Source organism: Rhamphochromis sp. 'chilingali' (genome assembly GCF_963969265.1).
Source record: "Rhamphochromis sp. 'chilingali' genome assembly, chromosome: 8".
Lineage (NCBI taxonomy): Eukaryota > Metazoa > Chordata > Actinopteri > Cichliformes > Cichlidae > Rhamphochromis > Rhamphochromis sp. 'chilingali'.
This window is the reverse complement of record NC_137935.1, coordinates 180,001-204,683: the sequence shown is the minus strand read 5'-3', so window position 1 is coordinate 204,683 and position 24,683 is coordinate 180,001. Positions and strand designations below refer to the sequence as shown.

At 45.6% G+C, this 24,683-nt stretch overlaps 2 protein-coding genes across 8 annotated transcripts in view; both read right to left on the bottom strand.

The window, feature by feature from the left end:
* Positions 1-14,038, bottom strand: part of atg16l1 (ATG16 autophagy related 16-like 1) — a 31,993-nt gene extending 17,955 nt beyond the window's left edge. For 4 of the 7 annotated variants that reach the window (XM_080890142.1, XM_080890144.1, XM_080890145.1 and 1 more), the window contains exons 1-4: positions 8,178-8,375; positions 6,346-6,457; positions 3,651-3,744; positions 3,473-3,575 (exon numbers count right to left, since the gene is read on the bottom strand). In XM_080890142.1, the coding sequence (XP_080746268.1) occupies positions 3,473-3,575; positions 3,651-3,744; positions 6,346-6,451 (303 nt within the window). In that variant the 5' untranslated portion in view covers positions 6,452-6,457; positions 8,178-8,375. Of the gene's footprint in view, positions 1-3,472; positions 3,576-3,650; positions 3,745-6,345; positions 6,458-8,177 lie in introns of those variants that run through there. The other 3 variants (XM_080890143.1, XM_080890147.1, XR_013972602.1) reach the window with 3 other exon arrangements.
* Positions 14,039-24,077: 10,039 nt separating this feature from the next.
* spint2 (serine peptidase inhibitor, Kunitz type, 2) overlaps positions 24,078-24,683 on the bottom strand; it is an 8,516-nt gene continuing 7,910 nt past the window's right edge. Inside the window, exon 9 of the mRNA XM_080890179.1 lies at positions 24,078-24,683. This exon is cut by the window's right edge and continues 955 nt beyond it. The gene's annotated coding sequence lies outside the window, so the exon portion shown is untranslated.

Sequence of the window (24,683 nt, the reverse complement as noted above, 5' to 3'; positions counted from 1 at the left end):
CTGTTTTATTTACAACTGAGCAAATCAGTTTGGCTGAGGTTAAAGTTACGTTTCATAACTGCATAGTTTCACAGACGTTTAATGGTTCACTGGCACATGTGTTAGACTGAACTATCATCTAAATATCATCTGTTTTTTAATAGTTATTCAACTGTATTCTAAGCACCAGCTGTCTGTTAGAATGTGATTTTTTTTCTCTCTCTGTTGGCAGAGGTATAAAAATGCGCAGGAAAATCTGACATGCATGGCGAACTTCACCGACGATATTTAGGGAGGAATAAACACACATCAAACATAAATGAACCATTTGTCTGTCTCCATAATTGAGAGCATTTTCTCTTCTTATGTCAACACTCTCTCTCTCTCTCTTTTTTTTGCTTTTTCGGTCATGTTATGTTTACCTGTCAAAGGCTTGTTACAAACTATGAAACACATCGTGCAGACTTCTGGATGTTAGAAGAAAACTAATACCTTCCTGCCTTTAGTCTCATTCATGAGCGGTGTCCTTTAAAACTAAACATGTTAATAGGACCTCCCTATTTATATCATAGTTTATGATATAGCACGTGTATTTCAGTAATAGCCTGCTGAGGCCACTATACGTGCTGGCCTCATATCAAATGTGAAGGCAGACTGAGTCTATGTTTGACGTTTTTTATATCTAATCTTCCTTTTCAAACATTTAAACAGCAGCGAGTCTGCAGCTGAGGGAATACAAACTCAAACTGTCGGAACAGGTTTGCTCGTTTCTTGGATTCATTTGGTGATTTATTAAATGTATAACTGTTATTCTAATCTGCTGCTGAGTCTCTTACACTTTTCTTGATGCTGTATATTTTCACGTCTCTGGAATAGTTGGCAGTTAGATAGTCAGCTGGGAAACTTTGTGTTAACTCATGGAGCTGAGGATATCGTGGATATGCTGACCTCGCTGCGTGGTGTACAGAGCGAGGTCAGCATGATTAATATTCACAATAAAAATATTAGCCGAACATCATGAAGTCTGTATGTGTTTCATAGTGTGGAACAACCTTTGTACAGTTAAAGCCAGCAGTTACTACATGACGGAAACACCAAAGTTATCTCTTTTATGTGTTTATACACAGGTCACGCTGATTACTGAACAAAAACCCAAAGATCAGATGTTAAACAGATTTATTTGCTCTCTCTCCTCCTTAAACATGTTTTTAATGTTAGTTATAATTCAGAATTGGCGACTGAAACACGTAGGACACATAAGAACATCAGGAAATAAAACATCGATAAATATAACCTCAGTAAAAGAAGTCAGCGGGGGTTACTACAGCTGTGTACCGGGGCCTGCGCTTTGTCGGTGGGATTGCTTGCGAGGCGAACGGGTCTATCCCGGGCGATCGTGGCTCAAGAGTTGGGAGTTCGCCTTGTAATCGGAAGGTTGCCGGTTCGAGCCCCGGCTCGGACAGTCTCGGTCGTTGTGTCCTTGGGCGAGACACTTCACCTGTTGCCTACTGGTGGTGGTCAGAGGGCCCGGTGGCGCCAGTGTCCGGCAGCCTCGCCTCTGTCAGTGCGCCCCAGGGTGGCTGTGGCTACAATGTAGCTGCCATCACCAGTGTGTGAATGTGTGCGTGACTGGGTGGATGACTGGATATGTAAAGCGCTTTGGGGTCCTTAGGGACTAGTAAAGCGCTATATAAATACAGGCCAGGCCATTTATCCCACGCTTTGCCGTGAGACTGGGCAGACATCTCCGAAATCATCGAAACACTTTTGCAAAGAGGCTGTATCTTGACAAACCGACCAGACACATGAAGATTAAACCACTACATTCTCGGCTAAAAAAATATTAAAACGGTATTTGGTGACACACAAACAGGGTTTTTCAAAGTTCAGTTCTGTTAGCTTCTACATGCTGGTTGTTGTGTGCTAGAAACAATGGCCACCAGGCCAAAGCAATGGTTTTGACTCGATTAGCGTTAACCCCGCCCCCTGAGTTTGATGGGTGAGGCTGACAGATTATTTCATGATGAGAGCCAGGCGCCAGGACTGCCAAAATGAAATAAATAAATATATCATTAAATAATTAATTAAATGTGTCAATAATTAATTAAATGTGTCAATAATTAATTAATTACATGTGTCATAACTATTTATTTATTTAATTAATTCCAATTTTAATTAATTATTGCCACATTTAATTAATTATTTAATGGTGTATTTAATTAATTCATTATGGCAGTCCTGGCGTTCCATACCTGGCATTCCACCGCTGTGTAATCAATTATTGTAAATGTAAATGTTATCAGGAAATGATCAGACAGGAGAGGGTTTTCAGGAAACACTTAAATGTTCAGTTTCTATGCCATATGTTAAAACAAGATCTAGAGTGTGATTAAAGTGGTGGGTGGGTTCTTGATTGAGTCTAATTAAAAGTCTGTCTTGGTCTTTGCTTTTCAAGGTTTTGCATTAGGTCATAGGACGTGGTACCTTCGTAGTACCAGATACTTCTGTAGTACCTGTACGAACGGGGTTCCAAGTGAACTGAGCAGGTACTAAAATGTGTCGTCATCAGACTACATGTCACCGATTCGCTGGTCAGTGGCGTCACTCGATGAGTGTTCCCCTGAGTCTGGAGAAACGCTATCGACCTTTGTTGTAGCGTTTGTGACGCACACTAATTATTTCGCTCGGACGCATTGTTATGACAACAACCAGCAAATTAGGATGTACTAAATTAAGCCAGAAACAGCTTTACGCTCCATTTGGAGCTGTGACATCATCGCCATCAGCACTCAGTATTCAGAGGTGGAGCTCTCCAGCACACGACTGCACCTCCACCAGCCCTCGCTCACTGTGATGAGCTGCAGCAGGAGGGAGAACTGAAAGTCAAACATTCACACTTCCTGCTATAAAGCCTCGTGTGTCACATGTCAGCAGCTCAGAGTTTCCATGAGTCAGAGGATGTCAGCTGACAGAAAGTATCAACTATCACTGTGACATCACTTCCTGTTAGTGATGGTCAGGAATCATGTGATTAGTTGCGAATTCCCTCACATGATCAGAACTGCGAGCACGTCCCTGCGACTGACGTCCTGTCATCCTCACCTGTTTCAGGCAGCTTCAGGAAAACAGACCTGGCGGCGGTTTAAGCAGTGGGCGTGGCACAAAGAGGCACTTCAGTCTTGGGTGGGCCAGCGGTGTGTGGGTGAAGCAGAGCCTTGTTTCACCACCAACATGTGAGCGGCCACAGCGCGTCGGCAAACACGCAAAGAAGCCTCCATCCACTGTCTGTTTAAAACAATGTCACGGCGCTGCGAGTAGTCACTCTGTTGCCGGATTATTGAGGAGCAAACTGAGCGTGTCACACAGGAAACACTCCAGGTTTTCCCTTACCATGTGCACTAACACAGCTCAGTAACTTGCACCTGTACGTCCCCCTAACCCCGCCTCCCCGCACACACGCCTCAGGCTTGGCGGCATGCCGGCAAGCACTCACCTCGCCTCGTTTCTTGTGCAGCTCCGTCAGCTCCTCCTGGTGCCGAATCCTCATCTGAGCCATCTCCTGCTGCAGAGCGTCGCTGCGACTCGAGTCCGCCGCACTGCCACGGGACACAGAGACACGTTAGACAACACGCCGACGAGTGACAGCACACACCAGCACGCCTTACACTCACCTGGACTCGTGGCCTCTCTGAACGTCATATTTGTCGGCCTGGTAACGCTCCGATAGAACAGCCTGCAGGTCCGCCTTCTCCAGGAGACGGTTATCTGAAAACCCATCAATACATCAACAACTATGACAACTCAAACAACATGGACGCTACGCTGTAGGTGGCTGACAAGTGTGTGGGTGGAGCTTCCTTCTGTCAGCTGCACTCAGGGTTAGTCAGGTCCTCCTGAGCGCCGACACGACAGCTCCAGTCAGCTGTACAGGTGTGTGAGCTGCAGCCATGTTTAAATCCAACATGGGAGTCAGCACCGTGTTAATGTCAAGGGGGCGTCACCACAGCAACCTACGAAGCAGAGCTCTGAAAGGCTTCACTGCGATGAGTTGATGTGTCGCTGAGTGCTTCTGTGGGCACACTGCTCTGTGCTGCCGACGGCCTCTGCTAACTGCTGTTAGCTGCTGTCAGTGGAGCTTACGTTGTTGGACACTTGGTGACCAACACGAGTCGAACTGAGAACGTAGTCATTCTTCATCAGAGTGGAAGTGTGATTTTTAGGACACTCAAGCCTAGCTTCTAATCAGCTCCTGCTGTTGTTTGGCAGGGCGTAGTCATGTGGGTCTAATCCTGCTAGACCTCAGTGCAGCATTCAATACTGTCGACCATAATATCCTATTAGAGCGATTAGAACATGCTGTAGGTATTACAGGTACTGCACTGCAGTGGTTTGTATCATATCTATCTAATAGACTCCAGTTTGTGCATGTAAATGGAGAGTCCTCTTCACACACTGAGGTTAATTATGGAGTTCCACAGGGTTCAGTGCTAGGACCAATTCTGTTTACATTATACATGCTTCCCTTAGGCAGCATCATTAGAAGACATAGCATACATTTTCACTGCTATGCAGATGACACCCAGCTCTATCTGTCCATGAAGCCAGGTAACACACACCAATGAGTTAAACTGCAGGAATGTCTTAAAGACATAAAGACCTGGATGGCCGCTAACTTTCTGCTTCTTAATTCAGATCAAACTGAGGTTATTGTACTCGGCGCTGAAAAGCTTAGAAATATGATATCTAAGCAGATTCTTACTCTGGATGGCATTACCTTGGCCTCCAGTAATGCTGTGAGGAACCTTGGAGTCATTTCTGACCAGGACATGTCCTTCAACGCACATATTAAACAAATATGTAAGACTGCTTTCTTCCATTTGTGCAACATCTCTAAAGTTAGAAATATCCTGTCTCAGAGTGACGCTGAAAAACTAGTTCATGCATTTATTACTTCCAGGCTGGACGACTGTAATTCATTATTATCAGGATGTCCTAAAAACTCCCTTAAAGCCTTCAGCTGATCCAAAATGCTGCAGCAAGAGTCCTAACAGGGACTAGAAAGAGAGAGCAGATTTCTCCTGTTTTGGCTTCCAGAATTCAAAATCCTGATCCTAACATACAAGGTCTTAAATAATCAGGCCCCATCTTATCTTAATGACCTTGTAGTACCATATCACCCTATTAGAGCACTTCGCTCTCGCTCTGCAGGCCTACTTGTTGTTCCTAGAGTATTTGAAAGTAGAATGGGAGGCAGAGCCTTCAGTTTTCAGGCCCCTCTTCTGTGGAACCAGCTTCCAGTTTGGATTCAGGAGACAGACACTATCTCTACTTTCAAGATTAGGCTTCAAACTTTCCTTTTTGCTAAAGCATATAGTTAGGGCTGGACCAGGTGACCCTGAATCCTCCCTTAGTTATGCTGCAATAGACGTAGGCTGCCGGGGATTCCCATGATGCATTGAGTTTTTCAGTCACCTTCCTCACTCACTATGTGTTAACAGACCTCTCTGCATTGAATCATATCTGTTATTAACCTCTGTCTCTCTTCCACAGCATGTCTTTATCCCGTCTTCCTTCTCTCACCCCAACCAATCACAGCAGATGGCCCCGCCCCTCCCTGAGCCTGGTTCTGCTGGAGGTTTCTTCCTGTTAAAAGGGAGTTTTTCCTTCCCACTGTCGCCAAAGTGCTGCTCATAGGGGGTCATATGATTGTTGGGTTTTTCTCTGTATCTATGAAGCGCCTTGAGGCAACTTATGTTGTGATTTGGCGCTATATAAATAAAATTGAATTGAATTGAATTAATCTAACTGAGTGTGTTCATGCAGGTTTGTGTGTCTTAGAGCAGCGGTCTCCAACATTTTTTGCGCCACGGACCGGTTTATGCCCAAAAATATTTTCACGGACCGGCCTTTAAATACAACAAAATAAAACTAGTACCGGTACCAAAAAAAGAAAATTTATTCATAACACACGTGAAAAGACCCAGGAAAACCGAGTAAACGATAAAAACGATAACAAAATAACGCTGAAAACCGATATAAACCCTGAAAACCATACATTTCACACCTGAGCCTCAACTCTCGCAGCCCGGTACCAAACGACTCACGGACCGGTACCGGTCCGAGGCCCGGTGGTTGGGGACCGCTGCTTTAGAGCTCTGACTTCACTTCAGACTTAAGGAGGAAGATGAAGAAATGTTCATATATAGCTCAGCTACTTGCGATCTTTGACTTCAAACCAACTTACAGCTGCTGCCTTACAGCAGTTCTTAAAATAACTTTAAGATTTCTATCTGAACCTCTGGAAACTGGAACATTCCAGGGAATTCTACCGAGTACAGAGGGTTAAAGAAAGAGTGTGTGTCTCACACTGCAGGATGATCTCCTCGAAGGCCTGTCTCTGCTCTCGGTCTCTAAGCTTGAGTTGCTCCGCCACGTGTTTCTTCCACAAACACTCGCCTCGTCGCTCCGCCATCACCTGCTGACACACACACAAACACACACAGCTGGGTCCAGACAGAGCTTCGACCTTTAATGCAGTCTCCACCTGTCTAACAGAGGGCCAAACACCTGTTCAGGTGAATTGTTGTAAGAGGGCCATGACTACGGAGGAGGTGCAACATATCCAGGCTTTCTTTGAGTTAACTAGATCAACAAAACCTAACCTCAGTCAGAGCTAACTCTCTCTGATAACCTGGGCTCTCTGCTTCAGGCTCAGTGTGCACTCACATGAAACAGGGGTATTCTGCATGTCATGCGACTCTTCCTCCTCACAGAATGACCCTGTGAATGCTGCTTGCACCAATCAAAGCCATGATCAAGGATGATGATGATGATCTGAGAGCTGAAGCAGCAGAATCTTCAGCACAGAGCGGGAGAATAAAATTTGATTTACAGCGAATGATTTGGTGTCTGAGCGCACTCAGTGCTGCTCTTTGTCTCTAAGATGACGGCTACACATTACAGCTGTTTCCATGGAAACATGAACACTTCCTGTCCCACAGCCTGATAAAGGAGACCTGAAATCAAATCAGAGGGCATTAATGTGATTGGCTGAACAGGTGTGTTCACTGTTTGCAGTGACTCAGCAGGAGCATCACATGCAGTCTTAGCTGCTGGGCATCTTTTACTGCTTTCCGGAAGAAGCTGCACACTGACAACATGCACGTAAAAAAACCAGAGGAAACATCACCTGTTCTGCATCGGTTTCCAGCTTGTGGAAGAGCCGATTGGGCCACAGAGTCTATGTCAGCTGATAGGTAATAATAAAACCTGTAATCTGTGTTAAAATTGCCTAAATAGGATCTTAAGCCCCGCCTCCTAGATCTTTGTCTGAAAACACAGAGGCTCAGGCTGGTCAAGTCTCACCTGGCCTGCAGGTGTGCAACCTCTGCTGCGATCCCTCTGACACCCAACAGAGGCCCACTGTATTTGGGCCTCTGTCTGCATCTTAATTGTCCCTTGGGGATAAATAAAGTCTCTCTGACTCTGTCCCACAGACGGCCATGTTTAACACCTGACAGGGTGTGGAAAACATGCCTGGGTAATAACCTGCATTATTGGGGGCGTAGCCTCTTTGACTAACAGCTGTCTGTAAATGGACAGGTCTGATTCAACTACTGGAGTGCTCAAAGCACTTTAAAGCACACACACACACCTAAAGAGTAACTCAGGGTTCAGTGTCTTGCTCAAAGGCACTTTGGCACCCAGGGCTCAAACCACCAAACTTCTGATTGCTATATAACCTGCATGTTCACATGAGCTACCTGGACCTCTGTCCCACCCCTTGTGGAGATGAGTCCAGCTATGTCGGATGACGTCACTCTGATCAGCCCCTCCTGGTGGCGGAATAACTAAGCAACCTGTGAACTCAGGTGAGGAGCACGGGCGACAGCGACGCGGTGAACCACGTGATTAAACTCCCACAACAAAGACAAACACATTGATGACGTCAGGTGGACCCCGGCTCCCCTGAGCGGACGGCTAGCTTCTCTGTTAGCATGCTAACATAGGAAGAGCAGTGCTAACAGGCTAGCGGTCCTCTGAATTTCTCCGCGGCAGCGTGGCCGCCGGGAGGGCTCCTGCGGGCGGGCCTGGGGTGCTCCGAAGCTCGCGGCGAGGCTGCTCGCGGACTTGGACCCCCGTGACTCAACACGTTAGCATGCTAGCCGCGGGGCTCGCAAAGCGTAGCGGACACTCACTGCGCGTGTGTGCGTCCCCGACGGCGGCGCGTGTCCTCCGCGAGATCCCCGTCCACCTCGCGCTCCGGTCTCCGGTTTCCGGTGATTTTCGGTGAATTTGTCATCAAACAACACCTGAGCTGCAGCCGCCGATCCACTTCTGCGCCATTCTGACTCCAGCGCGCACTTCCGGGAGGCCGCACGAAGATGACGTCATAACTGACTGTTTTGGTGAATCTTTATTGACACTGCTGAATGAATGGCCCAGAATGAGTGTGTATGCGTGGTGTTCCGGTGTTATGCCCAAAACTGATTGCTCGTATTTAAACTGCTATAAATAACTTGTTGGTCTCTAATAGCTGAAATACATGTCAAATGTTTCCCTCATGAATGACATCAAGCCATCTTGAGCCACAAACAACATTCATGTCACAAGGTAGACGTGGCAATCAGTTTTTGGCAGTGCCTTTTATATATCCTTTATTTTTCCAGTTAAATAAATCTCCTTGACATTACTGTTAAAAAACACATTTTTAATCTGGCCAAGAGGACAGCAGATATTGCAACACATATAACAACAGTTCTGTAAACATATTTCAAGTGGACAAAAAGGACCGGATTGGTTATAATGTAAGTACAATAACACGGAGTTATAAAGATACTTGAAAAACATGTAATTTTTAAATTTTATATATAACCCCTCTGTTCACCAAAGTCTATTTACCAACATACGTAAAATATTACTCACAAAAAAAACACACAGAAACATTGGAAATCACTTTTTGGCACAACACGGCAGGTGTTCAGCTCCGAAAAGCTTGTACTTCCCAGTTAAAAAACACAAAACTTTATTCCACAAAAGAACAAAATCCAAGCGCAGCAGCTGCCTCAGTCGCACACAGGTTAATCAGAATCACAATACTTTATTGATCCCTGGGGGAAATAATTTTTTGTTACAGTGCTCCATTATAAACCAACATTAAGACAAGACAGACAATACGCTAACTAAGAATAGTACCATATATACATATATATACATACATAAGTCACTCATAAATAAATAGCTGGAAAAGAAACGTGTAGTTGTAGCAGTAACCAGTGTGTTAAGTGGATGCGTTGTACAGGGAGCCACAGGCAGGAAAGATTTCCTGTGTCGTTCAGTGGTGCTTTTCGGTAATCTCAGTCTCTCACTGAACGTGCTCCTGTGACTGACCAGCAGTGTTGGGACTAACGCGTTATTAAGTAACGCGTTACAGTAACTACGTTATTATTGTGGTAACTGTAACGTGCGGTGGAGATGAAGCCAGCCGCGGAGGTGTGCAGGTGGATAGCGAATGAGCAACAGCTTCTGACTTTCCAAAAAGTACTCATTTATTTACAATATCAAAAATAAGTGCTACCTCTACCACACATTACTAAAGAGCACACTAGTCCGCGTACACACGGGAGCATCCATTACAGGAGGAGTGCGAAGAAGAACAAAAAGGGGGTGACACCAGTCGTGAGACAGGAGGCGCCGCCATGTGGTGATACACTGCATTACGATAGCAACTGTTACATAGTCCCCCCTGGTGAGAAAAAGGCTGTCCTCAGCCGTACACAGCTGAAAAAACACACACCACACCTAACAGTACCCTATACATAGAGGTTACAGCTAAGATTGGTGCACACACACAGGGCAAAAGACCATTTAAAAATGAAATTGGTGAAAATAAGACGAATATGTACAGTGGAAAATCAGTCTTCTTAGTTTTTTCACTTTTTCCTTTTTTTTGTTTTTAAAGTAAATGCCAAGAATGAACCTTAACGCACTAAAGAGCCATAAAACTGGATTAAGTAGAGCAAACAGAAACATCTACATATCATGACTCAAAGTAGCAATGCAACAAGACAGCATCAAACAGGTTTAACCAGAACATTTCACTTCAGATCAAGCCTGGTTGTGTGAAAATCATTAGTCCATCTTTTGTTGCTCCAGCCAGACGTAACTCTGGGGCAACGTCTGGGCCTGAGATTGTAATGTCCACCAGCAGCTGGGTGCTGGACAGATCTGGGTGAAACACTCTCTGGAACAGCGCCCACACCAGAAGAAGAGTCAATGTCCGGTAAATCAAAGGGGAATGGCTCAGAGCCAATGTCAGTGTCTGCAGGGGGGCCAGGGTGGGCCTGAGAGTCAGAGTTCAGACCCTCTGCGGTCTCTCTCTCGGCAGGCGATGAAACAGAATGTTCTTTGGAAGTGAGAGAGTCCCAGGTATGGAACGGTTGCATGTTCACAACATGATAAACACCTGCATCCACACCGGAGTCCACCCAAGTGAGCCTGTAATTAACATCACTGAGTCTCTGAGATACACACAATGGTCCCTGAAACAGTGGTGCAAGTTTAGCAGTAAAGTTAGACTGAGCATCTGACCTGGGGTGTGTCTTAACTCTCACAAGGTCACCAACACGAAACGAGGCATGTCGATGTCTCAAGTCATAGTAATGTTTTTGTCTGTCATGGCTATAGTCCAAAGCTGCTTTGGCGTGGTCGTGAGCTTCCTGCAGGGAGGCTCTCAGAGTCTCAGGGTAAGGCACACCCGGTTCATCAACACCTGCTGTAGAAGGCTGAGTGATAAGGTCAAGCGGGGTGTCTAACTCACGACCATAAAGCATCATGGCAGGAGTCAAACCTGTACTGTCATGAGGGGCGGTGCGCAGAGCAAAGCAAATCTGAGGGAGAAACTTGTCCCATGATGTGTGCTTATCACCTACATAAGCGCGGATTGCAGTTTTCAGAGTCCGGTTGACGCGTTCAGTAGCATTTGTCTGAGGGTGATATGCCGTAGTGAGTCTGTGCACCGAGCCTAATGCAGAAACAACATGTTCAAAAAGCTCACTCACAAAAGGAGACCCTCTGTCAGAAATCAGGTAAGTGGGTGTACCATGTCTAGCAAAAATGTCAGTGACGAATTTACCAGCTGCTACCTGAGATGTAGCTTCTTTGACAGCACTGGCTTCAACCCATTTAGTCAAATAGTCAACAAACACGATCAAATAAGCATTACCAGTGGGGGTGCGGGGAAGTGGCCCAACAAAATCCACACCCACATACTCCCAGGGTTTCTGGGGGACAATGGGAACCATAAGACCGGCTGCTTTTTTCTGACTTGGCTTGGTGAGTTGGCACACTGAGCATGAAATCACATAGCGTTTCACATCAGCTGCCATTTTGGGCCAGAAAAACCTAAAACGCAGTCTAGCCAATGTCTTAGAAACACCCAAGTGACCTGCTGTGGGGTGGTCATGGTAATAGTCCAGCAAGGTGCCTCTCAAGGAAGTAGGGGCAAACAGTTTCAGCTCTTTCAAAGGGTGCAAAGCACATGTGGACTTGGGTTCCCTGTGATACAAAAGAGAGTCATACACAACATACTGTAACAAGGTGGCATTGTCCGAGCTGTTCAGAGAGTCTGCTTCAATGTCTCTGAGGAGTGGACCTGTGACGTGATCGTCTAACTGCAGCTGTCTCAATTGTGAACGGTCAGCCAGAATGACGGGGGGCAGAGTACGAATGTCCAGGCTGCCCATAACAGCATGATCTGGTAAAAGATCAGTCGGCCTGTCACAGGTCAGAGGCAAAGGGTTGCGTGACAGTGCGTCGGGAACTTTGTTTTGTGCACCAGGTTTGTGCACTATTGTGAAATCAAAGTCCTGCAAACGAAGTGACCAGCGGGCGAGTCGGCCCGTTGGGTTTTGACGAGACATGAGCCACCTGAGACTGTTGTGGTCAGTGAAGATAGTAACATGAACACCTTCAACATACGGGCGGAAGTGTTCCAGAGCCCATATCACAGCGAGGCACTCCTTCTCTGAAGTGCAGTAGGGGAGTTCAGCTTTGTGAAGGGAGCGACTAGCAAAAGCCACAACGTACTCACGACCCTTGTCATCCTTTTGCATCAACACTGCCCCAAGACCAATGTCACATGCATCGGCGTGAATGGAAAAGGGACGGTTGAAGTCTGGAAATGACAGGATCGGGGCTGATGTGACATGATCCTTCAAAGTGTCCATGGCCCTTCGACAGCTGTCGTCCCAGTGGAAAGCATTGTCCTTTCTGGTGATGGCGTGAAGAGGTTCGGCATGGCGGGCATAATTCTGAATGAAGCGTCGATAATAGCCAGTCAAGCCAAAGAACTGACGGACGTGTTTCACTGAGGTTGGGGTATCAAACTCCTTAACCGCCTTTACTTTGTCCGGATCGGGCTTAACACCTGATGATGTGATGCGGTACCCGAGAAAGGTGAATTCATCGAGGCAGAATTGGCACTTTTTGAGCTTCAATGACAAGCCAGCAGCCTGGAGTCTGCCCAGCACCTCCTCAAGATCCACTAAGTGCTGTTCAAAGGTAGGTGAGGCGATAACAATGTCATCCAGGTAGACTGCGCACGTTTTGTAAATGAGGCCAGCAAGCACAGAGTTCATGAGTCTCTGAAAAGTTGCAGGTGCGTTGCAGAGCCCAAAGGGCAGCACCCGAAACTGGAAGAGACCGCAGTGAGAGATGAAGGCAGTTTTAGGCTTCGAGTCCTCTGCTACAGCAACCTGCCAATAGCCTCGCGCTAAGTCCAATGTCGAGACAAACTTTCCTCTTGCCAGAAAGTCCAAAGACTCATCTACACGAGGCAGGGGATAAGAGTCTTTTCGGGTAACTTGGTTGAGCCCTCGAAAGTCCACACAAAACCTTGGTTCCGTGGCCGCTCTATTTACAATGACTACAGGAGCTGCCCAAGGGCTTGTGGAAGGTTCAATGATGTTGTCCTTCAACATTTGTTGTACTTGTTCTTCAATCACACGTTTCTTAGCAGGTGACGTGCGATAGGGTGGGAGATTGACAGGTGTTGCATTGCCAGTCTCTATGGCGTGCTCAGTGAGAGCCGTTCGACCAAGTTGACCATCAAACAAGGAGCTAAACTTGCTGAACAGATTGAGTAAAGCATCCTTGTTGTTCTCTGAGAGACTTGCTTCAGACAGTTTGGCTGTTAAGTCTGAGCGAACCAAGTCCAAAGACATCAGTGTTCCAGGTGAATGTGAGTAATCATTTTGAAGGTCCTCTTCATCGTCTGCGAGTGGGCAGGGGATGTCCTCAATGTAGACGGTTCTAGTGGGAATGTGAATAGAAACAGAAGCTCTTGCCATAAAATCCATTCCCAGAATGAAAGGAGAGGACAAATCTGGTATTATTGCAAAACGCTGGTAAAAGTTCTTGTTCATGAATCCAATATTGAGCCAAATAACACCGTCAGGGATACAGGGAGCATTATTGGCAAGGTTAACTGCAGGACCATTCCACTCACTTGTGTTTCTAGGGTGAGAGTCATTTACTTGAATGAGATCTGTTCGTACAGCCGAGAGGGAAGCACCCGTGTCAAGGGTAGCATCCACAGATGAAGCATTGAAGTTCACTTTCGTTCTTAGTGGGGTATTCCAGTGGACTTGTGAAAAATTGTCTTCCAAGTGTCCAAGACTGTGTCCACCCTGTAGTGAATCGGGCGTGTGAGGCTCCGTTAGTAACTGGGGGAAGGTTGGCCTCTGTGAAATGTCCTCCCCCCCCTGTAGTTTCCCGACTGCCTGTATTGTGGCTGGGATGTGGTGCTGCTTAATTCCACCTTTTCATGGCCAGGGTCAGAGGGGCCAGGTGCCGGCAATGGCTGGACTGGGCCATGCCTAGCGGTGTTCGAGGCTCGTTGTGGCAAATGAGGTTGGGTGTTACAGTTTGGGCAGGTGCGTGTGGTGAACCCTGGCTGAGAGCATTTGAAGCAGTAAGGTTCAGGCTTATAGTTGTCTTTGCTACATAAAGCAGGCTGTGGTCTTTGTGGTCCAAGCACTGAGTGAAGCTCATGAGCACGTAGCAGCAGAAGTGACATTAGCGCCATACAGGGCAACTCTGTATTTTTCAAGAGCATGTTTACTAATTAGGTCGATTCTGTCTTTTTCAGGTGGAGGACTCTTCAGTTTGTCAAACTCACTCAACATGTGGGCAACAAAGGTTGGGAGTGGTTCGTCCTGAGCCTGAACACAATCCAAAATTCCTCTCAGGATGCGTTCTTGGTTGTCGGAGGGCAGAAAAACTGTCTTAAACAGTTGACAGAATTGAGCCCATGATGTGATGTGGGAGCTCAATGCCTTGAACCATTTCCCGGGCTCTTTTGCAAGAAAGTGTGGCAGTTCGTTTAGCAATTGCCCATCGGTTAGGTTCAATGAGGCTTTGTATGTGCCAACTGCATTTAACCAGTCCTCAGGTTGCACTTTGCCGTCCCCAGCATACACAGGAGGCTCCAGTTTTGCGTGATGTAAAGCTGCCGCAATCACTCTGGAAGTGCTGCTGAGCTCAAGTGAGTGAGATGGGAGAAAAGGATTTGTAGGTTGAAATGGGTTGCTGGGCAGGAACGGATTGGTACTGTTGGTGGGTTCAGTTTTGTCTCTCGCAGGAACATGAGGTGTCGATGTGGCCATTGGGAAAACAGGAGACTGTGGGACTGCAGGAGGGGGGGAGCTCCCCATTGTGAGTTGGTCCCACTGCCTTAGTAAACTCTGCTGTATGTTCAGTGAGTCACGTAAACAATCACTAAGCTTATTCACCTCAGTTCTTAACTCCACCACTTGTTGGCTAAGGCTAGGAGTCACATTTTTAACTATCTGGCACATAGGTAACGAGGTAAGTTCCATGTCTGAGTCAGAGTCGTCTGGGCAGTGTGCCATTGTGATTTCAAAAAAATTAAGCCGCTCCAGGGCACAGTGTAGTTATTGATATAGTAGTAAAAGAGTCAGATCAGACTAGAAAGACAAAAATGCAAAGATTAATTTTAAATCGTTTCGTTATACTGAGCCGAAGACCAGCACCAACGGTTGTAGTCGGCCAAGTTCTCACTTACATGTGCTACAGTCAGTCTCAGCAGAGGGAAAGGGGAATGGAAAGCCAGCAGAAATGTTCATGTCCAGGCTCTCCACAGAAGAATTAATCCTTAGAAGACGAAACCAACAGCACGTCCAAATAACAAATCCACGGAGTCCATTCGCGTCGCGGAGTCAGCTTCTCTCTTTTTCTTTCTCCCAAGCAGAGCAGCGGCACACCGCGGTATCCAGAAATTAGTCGGGTCCCACCTGAGCTGAGGCTGCGGCCATGGCTGGAGAAAACGTCCGAGCGTCCGCAAAACTTGGGGGATTTCCGAGACAGTTCACGTGCTAGAAGAGAAGAATCCTCGGCGGGATGCAAAAATCGTCTGAAGTCCAAGGGGAAAAAGTTCGGGCGCCAGTTGTAACGTGCGGTGGAGATGAAGCCAGCCGCGGAGGTGTGCAGGTGGATAGCGAATGAGCAACAGCTTCTGACTTTCCAAAAAGTACTCATTTATTTACAATATCAAAAATAAGTGCTACCTCTACCACACATTACTAAAGAGCACACTAGTCCGCGTACACACGGGAGCATCCATTACAGGAGGAGTGCGAAGAAGAACAAAAAGGGGGTGACACCAGTCGTGAGACAGGAGGCGCCGCCATGTGGTGATACACTGCATTACGATAGCAACTGTTACATAACGAGCACGGTAACTAGTTATTATGCCAAAATCAGGAACGCGTTACTCGTTACTGGGATTTAGATAGGGTCGTTACTCGTTACTTCGTGTGGTGGCTATCGCGGAGCTTCCACAGAGTCAGTAACATTAGCAAGTGGTGGAGGGCAGCAGGTGGATGAAGGAAAGGGGACACAGAAGGAAAAGAGACCCGAGGCGCCCACCAGTCCAAGTGTGAACTGAACTTCAGGTAAGAAGTTATGACCTGCAGTCTCTCTGGGTCAGATATGAACCAAGTTTAGGTGGAGTTTATTTTCGTTATTCTGACTTTTTCCGTACTGCGTGCTAGCTAGCATGACGGAGTTTCTATACAGCTGGGTGGTGCTATGAAGTTACTGATGTTGAACTTTATTTTGTTCATAAGTTATTAGAGTTGCCAACCGTCCCGTCTGGTATTCAGAGAAAATATTACGCGTTTCTTATTGAGGTGAAAAGGAACAGTTTGTCCCGTAATTCAGCTACAATGAAAAAGGCACAAAGCTGGAGTTATTCTGTGTCTTTGCTGAACAGCTGCCTCTTCTTCTCTCATCCCCTCCCTCTCCCGTTTCTACTTCAATCATGAAACTGATCAATGATCAGCTGATCGGCTCTCTTGTTTGTTTATCGCCCACTTTGCGCCAGAAACAGGAAACCAGCAGATGTCGCGCTAAACAACAGCAGCACGTTTAAGCTCGATCAGCTGTTGTTAGAATTTATTTAATATTAATTTCTAGTATCAGCTGATGTTTGCTGGAGCCACAGCTGTAAAGCTGCTGGTCATGATATCGGTTTGTATATCTGGTGAGAGGGAAACATGAAGATGAAACCAGGAGATGTCCTTACTGGATCATCAGAGCTGTGATGGAGAAACAGGTTTACCTTTTAGGTGACATGAATGAGTTGAAGTTATGAACTGTTTCTGAGAGACAAATAACACCAGGATCCTTTTCTAAGCAGCTGACAGCTGGTAACTGTGCAGGTGCGGATCTAGCAAAGTGTTGCCAGGGGGGCATGTAGGGCATTAACAGGGAGAGGGGGGCACAAAGAAATACTTTTCTTTCTTATTCTCATTTAAAATGTCTAGCTTTTAAAAAATAATTATCTGAATCTTACAACAAACGATTGATAGATTGATGCATATATACCATCAAAACAGTGAACATCACTGTCACAACAGCGTTTGTTTTCATTCAAAGGCTTTATGAGTTTTCCTATAATGGCAGCCGGTCTCTAGTCAAAATGCCCGGGACGATTTTCTGTCCCAGTCCAGCCCTGTATGCAGCTCATCTGCAGTCTGGTGTTACCAACATCTTCCTATTCAGAAGGCAGAATTTCTGAGTTCTGAGTACAATCGAAAGCACCACGACTGCAGTTTTTGTGTTGGATGTAAAAGGCGCACATAACGCTGTGACGTAGGCTAGAATCATGGCAGCAGTCAATGACGGTCCAGGCGTGGGATTTCTCTCGTGGAAATATGCACATTATCTTTTCCTTTCTATTGGTAGGTGGCACAGTGCACTTGTGGCAAGTAAACAAGCTAGAAGACTGGCAAAGTTATGGAAGCAACACATTAACAAGAGAATTCTGAGTAAAACCAAAGTTACTTTCCCTAGTAACTAGTTACTTTAAAAGTAACGAGTAACTTGAAGTAACTGAGTTACTTTTGAGAGAAGTAACTAGTAATGTAACTAAGTTACTATTTTAAAGTAACTTACCCAACACTGCTGACCAGCATGTCATGGAGTGGGTGGGAGGTGATTACATGAAATACATACAGTACACAATGTTTCACAACTTGTCCTGATGTGGTCCGGATAAAAGGCGATTCCAACAGAAGACTGCATGTGCTTAGAAACAGGATCCTCCTGGAACAGAGCTCTGACCTCTTCATCACAGTTTCAACAACATCAGAATTACAGACAAAGAAACAAAAGCTCCAGTTTTAGACAGGATATGAAGATGACATCACACATGCTTGTAGGAAGCTGAGTAATAATAAATGTGTTGTTTAGAGAGGAGGAAGACAGCAGCGTTCTCATAAGAGTTCATCATTGAAGAGTTCTTTATAAAAATCTTCAGCCTTATCTTTGCTTTTTCACTGCAGAAGATTTCTTTGATTTTTGAGCTGAAGAGTCAAGGATCCATTCCCAGCTCTACAGCTCACCTGGAGATGCCCGCTGCCTCTCAGAGACCGAGCTCAATGAGCACCGGCTGAAACTGAAGTTTAATGAGCCTCGTCTTTGTTGGTCTTTAGTGAGAACGATACCGAACAATCAAATCTCACCTTTATTGACGTGAAGACAGAGACCTGCTGCTCCGTAGGAGACGTGAAGTGTTTTAATAGCTAAATGAAATTTGGCTCCAAACTTGTATCGTCTGCTGATTGTGTCAACATCAGTTAAGTCACAAACTCCTCGAGGAAACCTCCCTGCTGCAGCACACCCGAGTAACATGACGATCATCGGGGTTCGGGTTCAGGGTTCGGGGCTGAGCGTGCAGTCAGGTGTTGCTAACGACCTGCTGATGTTACTCAGGTGTGCTGCAGCAACACCTGTAAAGGTTTCAGGCCCTCGAGGACTGGACTCAAACCCCCGATGAGCCCCGATTGTAGTGACAGTCTCTGATCCGACAAACAGGAAGAAGCAGACATGTGGAGACGGGACATCCTTGATGATGCCCTCTGCAGATATTGAAGCTGAGAGTTGAGCCACAGTTGAATGCAGTGCTTACAGAGTTCAAACATCAGCAATGAAGTTTCTACCAAACCCAAATTTATCAGGATGTCCAAAATGAGCCTTATGTTATTTTTTATATGTTTCTCATAAAACCTGATTGTGTCTCATCAATAACAGATTTTAATTAATGCTAGAATTTTGAGATCATTATTCAGTAAACAATTAGGATGCCAGTCGTCAGTGACCAAGACGGGTTATACCCCGAGTTAGAGTCGCTGGGGTGGTTTTGTAAACTTTCTATATAAAGCTGCAATAAGAAGGGAGCTGGCTCATCAGAGAATGACTTGTAAAATTCAGCCACGAGTCCATCTGCTCCAGGAGATTTATTGTTTTTGAGCTGACAGATTGCAGTCTGGTAAGTGGCCTGTCACATAATTCCTGATCCGATTTGGAGATGGGATCTACCTTGAGAGAGTTTAAAAGGAAGTCTGACAAAAACTGGAGCTCCACAAATTTCCATAGAAGGTGTCACAGTATTAGGAAATAAATAAGAGGCCTATCTCCCCCCACCACTCCTCCCACCGGTGGCAGACTCCCTCAGACATCGGTGCGTTGGTGGTTCTTTGTGTCTGGGGATGGGCGTCCAGGTACACACAGGCTCACTCCGCGGTGGCTGCTTGTCGGGGCCTGGAGCCTGGGGCTCGGGCCACTTCGGGGGTGGGGCGCCCTCGGCCTCTCGGCCTGGGGCTCGGTCACTCAGGCACAGCTGGCTGCCGGCGGAGCTCACGGGCACGTCACTGCAACTCCCCCTGGCTTCTGCTCCGCGGCTGCTGAGTGAGCCCTCATCTGGGACTCTCCACAGCTGTTTCTGGGACAGTGGCGCGGCTGCCCCTCTGTTGGTCTTCCTTGGTCTCTTGTGTTCTGGGGGCCTCTGGATGTCTGGAGCTTTGATCTCCTCCATACCTGCTTCATGCCCTGGAGGACGGGGCTGTGGCCCCCCCACACTCTCTATATATTTAGTATTTACTGTTATATTCCCATAGATCATTGTGATGTTGTTTATCATGTTGCTCTTTTTTTTTCTTCTGCTTGTTTTCTCTTTTTTCTTTCTCAACAGGTGATCCAGGTGATTGATGGATGGATTTTTTGTCTGCTTATTTTGTTGGTTTTTGCCCTTTATCATATCTCCTCGACCGCTCCCAGTTTATTCAACTAAGATCACTCCGCTCTTGTCTATTCCCCGTCACCTCTGGTGTACCCCAAGGCTCAGTTTTAGACCCTCTTCTCTTCATAATATACATCCTCCCTCTAGGTACCATCTTCCGCAAATTTGATCTTCCGTTTCACTGTTTTGCTGATGACACCCAGTTATATCTCTCGCAGACCTGATTCCTCCCTCCCACCTTCTTCCCTTACAGAATGTCTATCCGAGTTAAAATCCTGGTTTAGCTCTAATTTTCTAAAGCTCAAGGATAAAACTGAGATCCTCCTTACTGGCACCAAATCCAACCTTTTGAAGGCAAACCATTTCTCACTCACCATCGATAACTCCACAGTTTTCCCTTCTCCTCAGGTTAAGAGCCTTGGTGTCATCCTAGACAGTTCACTTTCCTATAAATCTCACATCAATAACCTCACCCGTTCTGCCTACTTCCATCTACGTAACATTAACAGATTGCTTCCTTCTCTTTCCACCCAGTCTACGTCCATTCTTGTACACAGTCTTGTTACCTCCCGTATTGACTACTGCAATTCTCTTTTGCATGGTCTCCCCCAAAAATCCCTCCATAAGCTTCAACTGGTTCAGAACTCTGCTGCTCGCATTATCACCAGAACCCCTCCTACCAGCACATCACCTGTTCTTCAGGAACTTCACTGGCTCCCTGTGAAATTCCGGATAATTTTCAGACTTCTTCTGCTCACCTTCAAGGCCATTCATAACCTCACTCCTCCTTACCTTTCTGACCCGTTAACCACCACCTGTTCTGCCCGTTCACTTCGATCTTCTTCTTCTATCCAGCTTACTGTACCTTCCTTCTGCCTCAGCACCGTGGGAAGCAGAGCTTTCAGCTGCTCTGCTCCCAGGCTGTGGAACTCTCTGCCCCCTGAAATAAGAAATATTGGTTCTCTCCCCCAGTTTAAATCCCAACTCAAAACTCATCAGTTCAAATCTGCATAGTCACTGTGAATCCACTGTTTGTTCATTTTATCTTGTGCTTGTATTTTATTGTTCTTATTCTCTCATTGTTTTACTAAGTGTTTTATTCTATTGTAAAGTGTCCTTGGGTGACTTGAAAGGCGCTCATAAATAAAATTTATTATTATTATTATTATTTATCCCCGTCCCTCTTCCCCGCTGTTTTTCTTTCCCTCTTTCTTTTCCCCAGTCAAGTCTGCCCCGTATTTAGCAAGTGAAAATAAAATAAAATAAACAATAAAAGGTGAATCAAATAGACCATTCTGCTTTTTCACAGCAGATTCTTTTAAGAAAACACCAGATTCAAATTTAAAAAGTTCACAAATTAGTTTTCTTCTTTTTTTCCTTTTAATCAACTTTGTGATTTCTCTTTAAACTTCCAGGACGCTGTGTGAGAGCGGTCACGAGAGGAGGGTTTGAGGATCAGATCAGTGGCTTTATGGTCCATGTGGGTAACATCTTAGCCTCAACAAAATTCATATCTAGACTGAGAGATTAGCCAGAAGAAGATTGGAGGTTATGATGCAAAGAAGTGGGTGGGATCAGAGAACGCCATACAAACAACCTGCCGCCATCTTGGACTGGGGCCTCGGCTGGGCTTTCCCCAGTTTTCTGTTTACAGCTGTCGCCTGGCACTGTCACGAGCTCCGTCTGATGAGCCCAGGTGTAAGTCTTGGTGGACGGTGTCCACAGGTAGCGTCTAAGCATAGCACGCACACACACCGCAGGTGTGTCTCACCTGTGTGATGGTCAGCTGATTCAGTGATTACAGGTGGAGGCATCTGAGGGCTCCAGCACAGCTAATCTGTGCAACGGACTGACTCTCCTGCTCCTCTCGATTCAGATGGAGGTGCTGCTCTTTTCCCGTTTTCATGGTGAATCCTTGTATCAGCGCTCCGGTGATGATGTCGTTCTCAAGATGATACTTGAAGCTGATCAAACCAACCAATCAGCTTTTGGGAATAAAGGGTGCATTCCTATTGTCCATTTTGTTGTGGAAGGTTCCTCACTGGGAGGCGTGACCCGTACGTATCTGCATGCTGGTAACAATCAGAGCTCTTCCAAATCTCCAAACACCAAGGAAAGGAGCTTCAATGCTTCCTTTATTGCTTCCTTTACAGGGAGTGCAGAATTATTAGGCACGTTGTATTTTTGAGGAATAATGTTATTATTGAACAACAACCATGTTCTCAATGAACCCAAAAAACTCATTAATATCAAAGCTGAATGTTTTTGGAAGTAGTTTTTGTTTGTTTTTAGTTTTAGCTATTTTAGGGGGATATCTGTGTGTGCAGGTGACTATTACTGTGCATAATTATTAGGCAACTTAACAAAAAACAAATATATACCCATTTCAATGATTTATTTTTACCAGTGAAACCAATATAACATCTCCACATTCACAAATATACATTTCTGACATTCAAAAACAAAACAAAAACAAATCAGCGACCAATATAGCCACCTTTCTTTGCAAGGACACTCAAAAGCCTGCCATCCATGGATTCTGTCAGTGTTTTGATCTGTTCACCATCAACATTGCGTGCAGCAGCAACCACAGCCTCCCAGACACTGTTCAGAGAGGTGTACTGTTTTCCCTCCTTGTAAATCTCACATTTGATGATGGACCACAGGTTCTCAATGGGGTTCAGATCAGGTGAACAAGGAGGCCATGTCATTAGTTTTTCTTCTTTTATACCCTTTCTTGCCAGCCACGCTGTGGAGTACTTGGACGCGTGTGATGGAGCATTGTCCTGCATGAAAATCATGTTTTTCTTGAAGGATGCAGACTTCTTCCTGTACCACTGCTTGAAGAAGGTGTCTTCCAGAAACTGGCAGTAGGACTGGGAGTTGAGCTTGACTCCATCCTCAACCCGAAAAGGCCCCACAAGCTCATCTTTGATGATACCAGCCCAAACCAGTACTCCACCTCCACCTTGCTGGCATCTGAGTGGGACTGGAGCTCTCTGCCCTTTACCAATCCAGCCACGGGCCCATCCATCTGGCCCATCAAGACTCACTCTCATGTCATCAGTCCATAAAACCTTAGAAAAACCAGTCTTGAGATATTTCTTGGCCCAGTCTTGACGTTTCAGCTTGTGTGTCTTGTTCAGTGGTGGTCGTCTTTCAGCCTTTCTTACCTTGGCCATGTCTCTGAGTATTGCACACCTTGTGCTTTTGGGCACTCCAGTGATGTTGCAGCTCTGAAATATGGCCAAACTGGTGGCAAGTGGCATCTTGGCAGCTGCACGCTTGACTTTTCTCAGTTCATGGGCAGTTATTTTGCGCCTTGGTTTTTCCACACGCTTCTTGCGACCCTGTTGACTATTTTGAATGAAACGCTTGATTGTTCGATGATCACGCTTCAGAAGCTTTGCAATTTTGAGACTGCTGCATCCCTCTGCAAGATATCTCACTATTTTTGACTTTTCTGAGCCTGTCAAGTCCTTCTTTTGACCCATTTTGCCAAAGGAAAGGACGTTGCCTAATAATTATGCACACCTGATATAGGGTGTTGATGTCATTAGACCACACCCCTTCTCATTACAGAGATGCACATCACCTAATATGATTAACTGGTAGTAGGCTTTCGAGCCTATACAGCTTGGAGTAAGACAACATGCATGAAGAGGATGATGTGGACAAAATACTCATTTGTTTAATAATTCTGCACTCCCTGTAGAGTAGGGTACACTGGACCGTCCTTTGAGAAAACGCTGACTGTGCATGAAAACATGGATATAATAACCAAAGTGCAGCAGATCAGATAAATGTTTATCATCACTGCGTTTTCCATTGAATCCATGAGCTGCTGATATATTTATAGTTCCACTATCATCGCTGTTACACTCACAGCTGGACTCTGAGCCTCACACTGCTGGGATGAAAACTACTTTCTGTTCAGTTGTTTCTGCATGAAGAACACTGAACAAGCTCAAGAATTTTGATCTCTGAACTGTTCCTTAATGAAAACAGTGTTACTGAGGAACAATCAGTGGGCTCGCCTCTGAACACGCAGCGTGACACTGATGAAGACTTTAAGGACGCAACTCATCCTGATAACACCTCCCACCTGGAAATAAACTGTCTCGCAGCAACAACAACTGTCCTCCTTCCTCAAATTCCAGCCTTTGGAACGAAATATATTTTCCCAGGCTGTTCTCGTTTATATGACATTCATGAAATATTAGAACATGTTGTGGTGAAGTAAGATGCACGTATTGGAGTCCATCTTCTGCACATCAAGGAGAGTTCAAATTTTCAACGCACAGCTCTTTATTTTCCAGAGAATTCCAGGAAAAGAGGTGAATGGATGTTGGAGGTACATTTGGGACGCACCCCAGGTTTGTCCAACCCACTTCTTGGAGCAGGTCCCTCATCAGCTCTTATCAATTAATCACACAATCAATGAAATAATCAGATTATTTATTACATTGAGGATCAATAGAAAATGTGAAAGAGATTTTCAGAGTAAAATAAAAGTTTATTATGAGTTTTCTTAAACCCCAGTTTACAGCTAATAAAGATAAAACAGTATTAAAACAAACAAACAAACAAAAAAAAATCACCTTAATAGGCCCAGTGCAGTTTCCCCAGCAGGGGGAGCCATCAAGTCCCCAGGTGCATTGTGGGACACGTAGTGCGCTCAGTTTGACCTCAGGTTAGGGTCTGATCAATAATCTGAGTGAGCTAAAGTCCTCTAGCATCCAGCCGAAGGAGACGCTGCACTGAATGCTCTGATTAAACACCCCTGAGCTGATCACACACATGCTTATAGGTGTGAACCACAAAGGAGCTGCAGGTCCAGCAACACCTGCACCACATTCTTCTCTGAGCCCACCACTGGGCCAAAGGATATGCTGTAATTAGTTAGAAAATAGTACCGCCACAGACCTGCCCCTGAGATGATCAAAGACCCCCATCCATTTATTTAAGCGTGAGAAACAATTTTATTTTTAACACAAAACTGGAATGCTGAAAAAAAACTATTACTGATCAATGGAATCGATGACATCACGGATCATGATCAACAAACATCTATGTTTACACAGAGGAACACACCTGGCAC